General features: G+C 40.1%; 1 protein-coding gene across 1 annotated transcript in view; it reads right to left on the bottom strand.

Annotated features, from left to right (window-relative positions):
- ldlrad3 (low density lipoprotein receptor class A domain containing 3) overlaps positions 1 to 13,593 on the bottom strand; it is a 90,253-nt gene that overhangs the window by 32,514 nt on the left and 44,146 nt on the right. The window contains exons 3-4 of the mRNA XM_041997850.1: positions 10,295 to 10,420; positions 8,010 to 8,144 (exon numbers count right to left, since the gene is read on the bottom strand). Coding sequence (XP_041853784.1) covers positions 8,010 to 8,144; positions 10,295 to 10,420 — 261 coding nt within the window. The remainder of the gene's footprint in view (positions 1 to 8,009; positions 8,145 to 10,294; positions 10,421 to 13,593) is intronic.

The raw sequence follows: 13,593 nt of genomic DNA, 5'->3' as shown, positions 1-13,593 counted from the left end.
AATCATGTGGACTCTACTCCCCAGAGTGAACGTCCTGCAGTCACAGCCAATGGCAACAAAGCCTTTAAAAAACAGCAGCTCTTAAAGAACTGACACCTAGCCTTGGTAAGAAGGAAGGCAGGGGAACAGACAAAAGATGTAACATAAGCACATGTTTTATCAGTTAAAGCACAGAAAACACACCCTTTCTACAAACAGGATACACATTTGAAATCATACATATAATCTTACTTGATCATATAAGAACTAAGTCAAATTAATGAAGCATTGAAATCAATCTACAATCTAAATAAAAAACAAAACACCTCCTCAGTTCACCACTGCCAGCAGCATCTTGCCAACTGATGGACCTCGTCTCTGAACATGCCTCAGGCCACTAAAAGCTAAGACCTGAAACTCTTCCAGAGTTTAAATCCATGGGTGTTGACATGTGTAACCCCATCCCAACCCACACATATATTTGTGCCTGTCAAGTGTGCGTTGGCTTTGATAAACTGGCACTATTACATTCCACTCCCACACCCCAGTCTCCAGCCATTATATTCCCTTATACTATTTCACACTCCTTCCCACACTTTGAGAGCCGCTGACAAGGGCATGAACAGATCAACATCTTAGCATCACACACATCTCTGCTACAAATATCACACATGGATTAATTTGTCACTCTCATCTGCAGCACCTATATTATTTGTCTGTAATCAAGTGGGGAGGATGCGGCTTGGTGAGCAGCTATTAGCGAGCTAAAAGGAAAATAATAATACAGGCAGAGAGACTTTAATCACTCTGACATTCTTTGTTCTTTATATATTAGACTGACACTATATATTAATGTCTAGTTACTGGAAGCATTAATGGAGAGGAAGGAATTACTGCTCGGTGTCAGCACACATTCACTGTAGATCCAGCTTTCTCTGAATTACTGGTGTTTATTGACCCTGTAAATGGCAACGCTGTGAAGGCAGGTTGTTGACTGCAAAGTACTTATGCAAAATAGTAGATGCAGAGTTAGTGAATCTATCGTGGAGTTCTTACAGTGCCTTAGGAGGATAAAGCAAATAAAAAGCTGCAGATTACTCTGCAAGAGGGGGGCCATCCCTGGAGTTTTAAATGAGGGATTTGACGTCTCTGAGTGTACACACTGCACAAACCAGAGGTTAAAAGTGCTTATTGCACTGTTGGTGGGGATAGAAAGGGTTTATGGATTTGTGCCTATGGTGGGCACATGCAGCTTATTAGCATATACTGTTTTAGGTGGAAAGTCACTGTTTAAATTCACTAAATTCCCCTGACAAGCGCCGTGGAAACAAATCATTTTTGCTGAAAGGCTTATCAAAATGTACTAAAGAAACTGGCAGGTTTAATTATACAGTCATGTTCTCACAAAAAAAAAAAAAGTCATACCAGTTAATTTTGCTGATACTGGACAATTTGTAGTTGGAGAGTTAATTTTCTCAAGACTCATCAGTGTCAGGCGACGTCAGCTGGCAGTGTTTGATATATATGTGTATACTACTGTATTTAATCTCATGTGCGTTATTTTGATTTGACAGTTTCAATCTTTGCTTTCACGTTCAGATTAGGCCTGTCGCGATAAGCAATAAGTCAATTAATTGAACGATAAGAAAATAAGAGCACGATAAGTTTGCCGGCCGCGATAATTTTTATTAGTCCCCCCTTTACCATAAACTGTGTATGACAATAGGTTTCACTATGGCGTATTTCGACTCAACGCTCTGGTTTGTTGCGGAGTGATCTCTCTGGTGTCATACTTGACTGCAGCATGTTGCAGCACGAGCCGGTAAGCCGCATTTGTTTTGCAGGGCTGCCAACACGCAATGGCCGTGAGACTTGCGCATTTAAGTGGTTTCTCACGCTCTCGCGCTAAACCTCCGATTCTCATGCTGAAATATGTAAATAAGTCGAATGGAGAAATAATAGATGCAAGCACCTCCTCTTTTATCATTTCGCTGCTCCCCACATGTAAGCAGAACACACACATCTAGCTTACGACGTCAGTACAAAGCCCCCACTTCCTGGTCTACCGTAATAACCCCTGTAATCCGCAGGCACATTACGCAAATAGAGTCAGCCTATATACTAGTGTTGTGCGATGTGTCTAACTTTGTGTGTGCGATCCAGCAGCTCAGTGCGCGTGAGAGTGAGCGTGAGCGCAGAGGGAGGAGAAGAAGAGCTTATGAGGAACGAGAGTAGCAGAAGAAGAAAAGGTGTGAAGAGAAGAGACGGAGCGGTTAGGCAGAACAGTCAGGAAAAACAATAACGGTGCGTTATAATAAAGCCGTTTCTCAGCACAACCGCTGTTTCCTTTTTTTTATGGTGCTCCACGCCGTGAGCGGCGAGAGAAGAGAGTAATTGGGAGTTAACCCCGAAGCCAACTCCACTTCGGCCCTGGAGAGGACGGATCTCCCCCGTGTCCTCCGACTACTATCGGCGGATAAGAAGCGGGAATGGTTAACACTAGCGTATTTGACAAAATACACATTAAGAGCAATGCCGGCTAATCGAGAGGTTTGGGAGGATTCCCAGTGGGCTGCATTACTTTTGGGCCGGCGTCCCGGCTTATGTGAAAAAGGCGCTTTTATTTATTTAGTTTATTGATCTTTGAAAATGTGTACTTGCATTATTATTATTATATTAGTTGAGAATGGTCTCAAAATGACACATTAGAGCTTTGCGCAATATTATCGTTTATCGCGATAATTTCTGAGAAAATTTATCGTACAGCTAAATTGGTTATCGTGACAGGCCTAGTTCAGATATTGCACAGGTCTTGTTCAAAGATCTGCTCCGATGCTCAAATGGTCTTCGCTTCGCCGCACCTCATAAAGTCCGTCTTCACTTCTGTGCAATTTCAGTTATACAACTATCCTGCAATTCTTCTCTGCGCTTGGAAATATTCAGCTTGGATTTTTGCTTTCTGCTCTTCTTCTGCTGTGAAACGACCTCGTGGAAATTTCCCTTACTCACAGAGCACCAGATGTCACACTGGCAACTACAGATTAACTGGGTTTAGCAGAAAACCTGTGAACATGGATCACCCAAGCAAGTACAGTAGCCATATTGTCATGACAATATTACTGTATTTGGAAGTATAGATAGTTTACATCTTTGTCCAGATGTTTAATATAATAGATTTATCATACTTATCTCTCCCATAGATGGTGTCACAAGTAAATACTGAATGAAAGAAAATAAATAAATAAAAACATGTAACGGCATGTTTGCAAAATGACAAACAGTATTACATATAGGAAAATAGACATTATAAATAAATAATGAGGCTGTGTGAAAACAAAGGCAAAGCCCAAATGATCATAACTATCTTTGTTTACAATGCATTGAAATCTAAAGCATGTGTAAATGGTTTGAACCAGCAAATAATGTAAATCTCTTCTACGAATTGTTCTGCTTGTCAACTTTTCTGAACCATTTGCTGAATTGATGTGGCCCCTTTTGCGTAAAGAATGAGCTCCACTGACGCTGCGAGAATTTTAAAGTGGTTTTAAATTACAGCCTGTGCTCTTGAAAGGTTTATTCGACTTTTACTCTTTCGGTAATTACACTGATATTAAAACAAATGGAGTCTAGAGGAGATGCAGAAGTGAGAACATAAATCTTACCTCATCGGGAGCAAAGCTGTGGTCCATCATGAAACTTTTGAGTTTTGCTACCTCAACTTTATCAAGTTTCTATGTGTAAAACCATAAAAACAAAACAAGCCTTTGATGCTCATGACTATACAAAGGATCCCTTATCTTCAAAATGCACAAAGCTAGCTGAGAGCTTTTGAAGCCCTCACATCATCCTCTGGCCCTCTGTTCTTACCTTCACATCATTTACACTTTCCCTCACTGTTACTTTTTCTCACTTCAAAGCTTCACTTAAGTACCAAGATGAAGCTTTTTTGAGATGGAGGAGGTGTGAGCATTAATCACTATCGCGATCTCCCACAGTCATCGCACCATCTGATACTGTTTGTCTCCCTGCGTTAATGAATGCATAACGAGAGACGCTGATGTGGGCATTTTGAATCAATTACTTTGCTGAAAAAAGCTCTAACTCACGTCTGCTCTGCTGATGTCTTTTGATCCCTAAACTTGCCAGTGCTTTGACCTTCAGCAAGTTTTATCTGGAGATTAAAGTATATCTCTTGCAGGTAAATATGCAGAACAATCACTGTCAGATGCACTCACAATCTTTCGGTATATGACTCTGTTAGCATGCATTCATGCACCCATGCAGATGCTTCTTTGGTTACGGAGTGAGGCGCAGAGAATCCTGTGAGCCCTTTGGTGGTTTTCAATAACAATTACATGCAGGCGTAAACAGTCTCATCCGCACTGCGATCTCTATCCCTTCTTGTACGACAACCAGAAGAGCAAGAAGAGCTAAGAGAAGCTCGGCTTTGCAAAAAAGAAAAAAACCCTAGCTAACACTCTGGTCCTGTTTCCAAAGCTACACCGCTCGGCCTCAGGGCTCGGCTTGAGATGGATGCAACCCTCATCCTCTCCAGCTTATCGCTATCCCTCACTAACTTCTATCCAAATCCCTGCCTTTTCTCTGCCAAATCACCTGTTTCTCTTTGCTTACCTCCATCTTCCTGCCCATTGCTATTCATTGCTTCCTTCAACTCAATCCCGCGGTTCACTATGTTATGTTTATGTGGCGCTCCTTCCATTTCTTTATCTCAGATATCCATTACAGTTGCTCCATCCTGCTCTGTCTATCTCACTTTGCGATGATTGCACCGATGCATTTATAGGAGATTGTGAATTGTTACATTGCTCTGTCCGCTACTTTGCCACTTCTCTGCTATTTCAAAAATCAATTACCCATCAAATAAAACAATAAACAGAGACAGCAGCTCTTTTCAGCTCTGTCTGTGCAACATTGTTGAAGTTACTGTGACCGGAAGTGAAGAATACATTCAGGGCATATTGGGGAAAAGAAAGGAAAAAAAAAAAAAAAAAAAAGACAGAATGGTGCTGCCTCTGTAGATTTCACTGCCTGACACCTCCAGGGCAGGATAAACAAATCCATCATATTCTAAATACCAGGATGATCTGTCCACTGGCGGCCTGCGAGCTGAGCTCTCACTAGACCCAGTAAATAGCAAAGCAAATGAGGAGAAACTGAAGCACATAATTGTGAATATGAAAAAAAGAGAAGTTGAAAAGACAAAAAGAGGCAGAGGAGAAAGTGAGGAAGATGCTTTGCTCAGGTGGCTTAGAGCGAATATAGTAAGCCTTATCTGTCACCTGCAGGTCTGCGCTTATTATAGAAAGTCAGACCAGAATGTGAGGCGAGAGAGTGTGTGTGTGTGCAAATACAAACTGTAGTGATGCCTTCACTTTGTCAGTAGCACAGAATGTGATAATAAAGATAAATAAATAATAAAAACCAACACTGCCTTGCCTTGATGTGTTCTAAAGGCCACAAGAAGATGGAACTAGCAACACTTGATGTTTGTACTTTAAGGATTGCTACAGAAGTTTTCAGCAGCACAAATAAGCAGGAGAACATCTGGGTCATTTGCACACTATACATGCAGATTCTACTATAAAATCTGTGCTGACAGGCACTCTTTAGGAATATGACAAAAACACACTGAACCCCTCTCAGGAAAAATGCAGGTGCACTGACACATTTCTGTGCAAACTCCTTAAAACATGCAAACAACTCAGCTTGCTAGTTAAAATTAATCTGCTCCAATGATAAGCTGGGACTTCTGTAACCTAGAGACGTTATACAGATGGAATAAAACCTTTCCATAAAACTGCTTCAAGGCAGCACACTTTCTTTTTGTAGGAAATGGAGTTATATAGATGTACTCAGATCTAACAATATATAACAAGAGTGGATCTTAGCTGAAGCCACACTAGGGTGCATGAGCACTTCATGAGATAATGCATCAGAGAATTGAAGAAGGCTGATAATATTTCCCTGCCAAGAGCGGAGGCACTGGTGTATTGTCAGGAAATCTTGCTTGCCTGGATGCTACTAGAAATCTGTAAAACTACAGGCTGAATTTTATGCAACTTGATGGAGAGGTGAAACAAGGGCAAGGAAAGAATCTGTTAAATTCTGCAGAGGCTCCCAATCAATTTCTTTAAAAAATTCAAAATTTGCCTTGGTCTATGTCAAGCTCAACTTTTTATTCAAAAAAACTGTATTTAACAGAAACAACCTTCATCAAATTCATCCAGGGTCATTTTTTATCCTGCCAGCAGTCAGCTGTTTGATCTTTTCACTGCTCTGTATAGCATCCAGCGTTGGCTGCAAGGGCTGATCTCTGAGATCCAATTCCCCTGGATGCTGCAGTTTAAAGATTCACAGCAACATTCTGGAGTCAGTATTGTTCACTTGTCAACAAGGAAATGGAGTGCAGTGGACTCAGATATCAATCAATATTTATGCATCACAATAAAGCTTTGTTCAGCGTTATGTGTCTTTGCATTGAGCTCCGAGGCCTGACAGGATGGGCTAGTAATTAAAGATTGACTCCATTTTTTTCCCTCTAAGCCTCAAACACAGAAGAAAAAAGTTCAATAATTCAGCCTTTACCAATTAGACTGATTGAAAAAAGGTCAATTAACTACAGCATATTAACTTTTTGGCTTGAAAGGTAATACATTACTAGAGAATTTTAAACAGAGTAATTTGCACACTGTAAGCATGATATAATTTACATTTTGTTAGTGCGCCTGACCCACTGAAGTTATTTTACTTTAGGAATAAGTGCCATATAAAACTAAAACTTTTCACTGAGATATGATTTATACATAGCCTAGTTTCTTATTTTTGTTTTTGCAAAATCCTTTTCTTGAAGCAAAGATGAAAGTGACAGCAGTGCCATGACAGAGAGATACGGACACAGAGATTCTGTTTAAAGGGCCACATTTGGATGCCTGGGGTTGTATGTGCACCAGGGTTGGACTGCTGGCAGAAATTACTGGCTTGCCAATAAAAGTACAGCAGAAGCGTTGACAGAAGGCGACTGCTGTGCTGGTATGCATGCCAGAGAGAAGAAGTGCCAGCCAGGAAGAAAAAAAGAGAAAACATTCTATATCAGGAGGCATCAGACTCATTATCAGATTACTGCTACATACATAACAATACAAGTCAGAGCAGCTTCATCAAACATGGTGAGTTTTCAGTGTGCTACTCTTTATAATCATATTTTACTCACATCTTCTTTGGCATGAAGTTTAAGTGACTTTGGAGTATCTCTTTGAAGAACAGACTGCAGAGGACATTTCCTATATGATGTTTCCACGAGCATCAGAGGATGCGACGTACTGAGTGACAGAATGCTCCAACTCCACAGTCGTGATTTTGTCCAATTTAATACAGAATCTACAAGCTCTGCTCTGATAATTCAGTCAATCTTGGTCAAAGTGAATTTTCAAACAAAGATGGAGACGACCCTTGTTACCATCCTTTGAATCTGTGATGTCGACAATGTGCTTATACGGTGATTAATTTAGAACCTATTGCCGATTTGAAGACTTTAAATTTCAAGAGAAAACTCATTCAGAGTAACCTATTTCTGACCCACCAAATCTGTGTGTGGTGAGGTTTCTGGAGCAGCTTTACTGATCTCTGTCATTTAATGTAAACTGCAGCCATGGCACCTGTGCATGTAAAACTGATACAAAGTTAATCACAACAAATTACTGGGGATAAGTTATTAAATTTAGTCTAATGTGCTTGTTTTCCATCGTTTAATTGAAGCTGGTTAATCATTAAGTAAATTTTACAACATTAAGATGATGACCAACAGATTCTCATTTGCACATATTAGTTTTAGGCGTCTCTGACATATACTAAATGTCTCCATCAAACTTTATAAACATTTACTGTCCTGTAATGTGTGTAGTGTCCTAATATATATTTTTATGCATGATATCTCCAATGCATTCGCTATGCATGTAGATGTTCTGAATTTTCTGTTTCATGCGAACCTTTTCATTGGCTTAATGACTTACCCGCTGTGGTCAGGCAAAGCTCCTCATCACTGTTATCCTGACAGTTATCTTCTCCGTTGCATAGGAAGCTGCGGTCTACACATCGCCCATTTCGGCACTCGAAACGAGCCTCAGAGCACACCAGTGGGTTGCCGACTATAGTGGAATAAGGGCAGAGGGCAACAGTTAGCTCACACAGGTTTACAGAGAGTTGCTCAGAGTTACTGTGTCAGAGAAACAGGATATAACTTAGAAAAACTGTGCAGAAGTAAATCATTTAAAAGTAGATTTAAACTAATATTGTGTATAGTTTTGTTTGTGGAAGTCACTGCAGGTTAAGTCTGCGTCTAAATAAAAGGAGTTATTAAAGATTGATGGGCATTTTCTGACAGTAAACAAAACATTAAAGACTATGTGAACTCATAAAGTTTTTGATTTGTGAAGTCTGATAAAACTACAGTTCAAAAGGTTTAAAAAAAAACACTCCATATCCTGCAGAGCACCAGTCCTTTTTTTCTGCATACGTTATGGTTTTTGTTTCTGCTCTGGCTTGTGCAAAATGAGGCATAATTATCTTGTGAGAAGATCCAGACAGTCACAGTGGTGACGCAGAATGTGCTGTGAGCATGGAGCAAAGCTCCATTTAAATGGCGAAATTAGATTTGTGAGCATGGGCCCAGCAGGCAAAGAACACTGTTTCTGATGATGGCGAGTGATTGGCCCTGATCCATATTCCCCGTTGGGGAAACAGCAAAGGGGGTGTGTGTGTGCAAACTATAGGCATAGCCAAGTTTGAACAAGTTAATATGGCTCCAACATTTAAATAGATTTTTTACTGTTTTATGCCAGTTATAGCCTTGCACTGCAATTATTATCAGTTCTAAGATAGGATAAAAGATTAGGCATTGGAAGAAGAGACAGTAACTGCAGTCATTTTATATTTAACAGGAGGATTTTATGTGTCTCAAATGAGAGACATGAATGAATTTATAGAATTTGAAAATATAAGCAGACATATCGTCACCAACAGCTCAAAGCTAACCCTTAGCAAAGTAATTCTTACAAAATGGTGCAGCATATGTTTAATGAAAAAAAACACATTAAAAAAAACCCGTCCAACTCCCAAAAAAAAAATGTTTGGACCTCGGTCAGTTTTGGTAAGCAGAAATTTTTCTATTTACTTATGACAGTGAAATGATTTTACATTAAATGAGCAGGGTGGTAAAAAAGGAAAGAGTTTCAGCATTTTTTGGTTTGTTACACCAAAAAATGTATAAAACTTCAAGGAAGTTTTCATAATATCTTTAAAAATGTCAGCATATCTGATGAACACAAGAAATTAAGCTGAAATAAACATAATGGCCAAAATCTTCAGGCTCTTTGCCGTCAGTGTTATTAAAAACAGACACGTCCAGTGTTAAATCTGCTGCATGAGCTGTTCAACACTTCTAAAAGTCAGAGGTTATCACCATATCCACAAGATAAAAATTCCAAAAATTACATATAGATAATGCATAAACACTTCCTTCTCTGAAGCTGACCTCATTTAAGGTGGACTGAGGTAAAGACATCCTCCAGACAGAGACGGATGATCTGACTTGTTATCAGCTTCTACTTTGAGAACCAACATCTGAGATGATTTAGAGGTGCTTTAGTACACCTGGCAAAAGCAACTCAGGTAGTTAAGGCACTTTTATTACCAAACCCTATACACAGGGGGGATATATTTCCATTAAAAATATGTCTTTTCCCAGGAAGGAACAGCTAGTATCTGTAGTTAAAGAGTTTGGGTGCTAAGCCTCAATCCAGACCTGTCACTCATAGATAACATTTCAAGTGTTATGCACTGAAAAATATGACAAAATGTTGAGCAGCTGAGTTCCTGCAATGATAAAGAATAATAAAAAAAAGGGTTTTCTTTTGAAACTGCATTTAGGCTCCTCAGTTTCCAAACAAAATTTCCAGAGAGTGGTTAAAGGAAGAAGTGATGCAACACAGGGGTAAACATGTTCCTGCTCAGAATCGTTTTAACTCAATTGCTGAAATCAAAAACAAAATAAACTGTTATTTTCAGAAAACTATTTTATTTCTCTTTCTACATTTTGGTTTGAGAGGACTACCACTTTAATACAGAGCTCAGCTTTTGCAGGAAAACTACTCTAATATGTCTCGTCAGGAAGCAACATTTGCTGTACTCCTCCGTATACAAAACTGTTCTGACTGGAGGACAGTGCATCATGGAACGGGCTATTACTTCTTGTGACTATAACCTGCAGCATACAGGTGCTTCGGAATCTGAGACTCACTGCAGTCTTCCTCGTCACTCCCGTCTGGACAATCGCTGAAGCCATTACAGCGAAATCTCCCGATGATGCAGTGGACGCCATTAGCACAGGGGAAGAATGTAGGAGCACACTTTGACTTGACCTTAGCTGGGGGGACAGATGACAGAAGGGGGGGTAAACAATAGATTAGTTTGTGGAAGATGGGAAAAGGGAACAGCCACTTTCAAAGCACTACATTGTGTTTTATGATGGTATTAGCCTTGGCAGTGATGCACAAAGGCAGGAAGAAACCCACCAATAATGCCAGCTGGGTTTTTTTCCTGTAAGTTTTCTGGTTATTATCCAGCTGACACTATAGAGAATCAATACTCACACCTAAAACAGTGGAACAGTTGCACTGTTAGAGAAATTAATATTCAGCTTGTATTTTTCTTTAAGACTTTTCTTAAATTTCTACCAACTATGGCAATGAAACAGTAAGATTCTAAGCACAAAGTACTGGTAAGGGAAAACAGCTTAACGACAAAGACAAAGTGAGCAAATTGCGTGGAAGAGTGTTTGTATGGATTCAGTCATTGATCAGCCTAAGCCGGCCATGGGTCTTATCTCGAAGGACAGGCCTGAGACTGACTGACGAGCCTGTAGCAACATCAATGCCTGCTGTACTCAGTTTAGTGCTAACCCAATAGCTTTTAGCTCCACTTGATCTTCTCTGGCAGAAAGAGAAAATAAGATAACAGGTACACACAAGCACATACATGAGAAAAAAAAGGCTTTGCCCAAGTTGGAGAGCTGTGACACTAGAATATTAAAGCAAGGAAATATAAACAAATGGCACCACATTAGAGATACTGCTGCTGCTTTTACACAGTTTCATCTCTCCGAGCTCCTTTTTCTCAACTCCGGTCTTTGTTAAACAGCTTATGTATTATTCCCTTTCAGTTACATGCATTGTAATGCAAAAGCGTAACCTCATAAATCTGACTTTGCAGGAGTAGTTACTGGAGATAAAAAAAGGAATAAAAGCTACAAATTACAGCTAAGGCACAGATATAATAAAACAACATTTTAAATATGGCAAAAAGGAACAAAATCAAAGGACAGAAGATCCTACGGTTGCACAAAGGAAGAGGAATAGTGAGTGGGCACCCTACAGATCTCAAAACAAGCCACAAATATTATTTCCTCCCTCTGGAATACAAAAGCGTGGAATTGTCTTACTCATAGTTTGGCATTGGGCTGTCTCAAATGCCAGGGGTGCACATTTTTCCCCTGACAATATATTGTAGAAGGCTGATTTATGAGCTCTTTCAAGCTGTGGTGATTATGTGTTGCAAGTGGGGAGGGCAAGGCATAACAACCATGTTGGTTTGGAGCACCAATCTCTGGGATAAACATAATCTGCTGGAGGAAGCCGGGATAGCACCCAGTCTATGCGCATGTAGTTTAGTGAGCCTTTGTTTACCTGGAGAGCTGAAACTCTAAATACTGGATCACATTATGCACGGTATATCACTTTTAATCCAGCCCAGACAGAAAAACAGGCTTTGAGCTGTATCATGAGACAAAAACAAACATAACCGAAGCTGCTGTGGAAGGGTGACATGAGATTAATCTAGCCACAAACAAAAGAAACAATCTATTTCACTTTTTATTATTATTATTTTCTTCCTTTTTTTTTATTATATTTTTGTACACCCTTACCAAATGATGAAAAATTTCTTCCACGTGTCTCTCTCCCCTCCCCAAATTGATCTATTTTTGTGCTCTGTAAGTTTGGCAAAAAGGGCGGCTGAGCTGCTGCTGAGACTCCTCAGTCACTTCCTCCCTCATCTGACTCCTCATTACCACTTCTGTTGCTGGCTACGATTCATCTGACTCAATGTTTTTTAGTTAAATTACCTAAAAGTCACATGAAGGACGGATTTATGAGGGGAAAATTGTGAGTGGGAGAAGACAGAGTTGGTTGGAAGGACAGAGTTAATGTGATTAGCTGTATTTTGGGGGGGAGCATGACCCGTTATAGCCTGAGCCGAGCAGTTTTCAGAGCTGGAAGACGAAAAAATTAATTAAATGGAGAGAAGTGAGGGTTGGCGAAGATGTTAAAAACATATATTACGCTTCCACTGATAATCACACTTCTGTTGATTGAGGTATTGCTGATGCATTTGAGCTCATCTGCTTTACTCTTCAACCTGTAGTTGCCTATTTTCATCCCATCTTCATGACTTCTGTCATCACTCTGCTTCTGCTTTACTTCTGTGCCAGATTTTCTTCCTCTCTTCTCTCAACCTTTGTGGAAGTTGTTTACTAAAAGCAGGAACGGTGTTGGATGGCTTCCAAACTTAGTTCCAGTGTTCAGCTAAGCAGCACAAATGAAAACGAATGAGGTTGGGAGTTGAGCTGATTCCTTGAGGTAAGACTATCACTAGCAGAAAAACACTGCTGGTTCACATTGAAACACAGGCTGGAGGGCACACAAACAGCGGCAAGAAAGCAAACGGGTTTACTTTCTCCTGTAGTTCAAAGCTTCAAACACTGTAGGCTTAAACTGAATGCAAAGTTAAGCCCGGCTTCAGTATTATGACAGGTAGGTAAGCAGGGTAGCATGCTTTCCCTTTACCCATGTACCTCCATGCATACTTCATCCCCTTTGTTTCCCCCTCCTTGGCTGCTCTGTTCAGGTAAGCTCAGTCACAATGGGCATGCATGATTGACAGAGTAAGGAGAAGGTCTGGAGGAAGAAACTAACGAGAAAGGAATATGTGGAGAGCAGGCAGGAGAGAATAGAGGGCAGGAATGACTAGAGACAGCCGGGGACTTCAAAGGTTTCTCTGACCTTGCAGAGCATTTCTGAGGGGAAGAAATCAATAGGTAATGGAGTTGCGGTGTAAGCAAGAAGGGCATGGGTAGTTTCACTCTAGTGGGCCTGAGGATCAAAATAATCACTCTGTGCATTTCACTGTCTAAGCCCTGCACACTTGTAGTACAATACAAAAGCCTTCTGTAAGAAGAATTTCATTATACAGCTTCCTTCATCTCAAGGGGTAAGCATTTATAAGTCAGTGCTTGGCAAATGGTAGATGAGACAGCAAGTTTGGATTGTGTACCACACAGAAAGTCTATGTGTGGGGAAAAAATTAAAGATCATAATTATAGTGCTATTTCATTCATTTCTGTCAAAACAGGAAGCAACAAGAGGGCAGCGGGTGAAAACGTAGCTCATGAGCTTATAAATAATAACACTGCTACAATATTCATCATAGAAAGCAAAGCCAGGCTGGAATTTCTTCGTTTGATTTGCTATGGCCCCAAAAAGA

This window comes from Melanotaenia boesemani, chromosome 10, assembly GCF_017639745.1.
Source record: "Melanotaenia boesemani isolate fMelBoe1 chromosome 10, fMelBoe1.pri, whole genome shotgun sequence".
Lineage (NCBI taxonomy): Eukaryota > Metazoa > Chordata > Actinopteri > Atheriniformes > Melanotaeniidae > Melanotaenia > Melanotaenia boesemani.
This window is presented reverse-complemented; position numbering and strand designations above follow the sequence as displayed.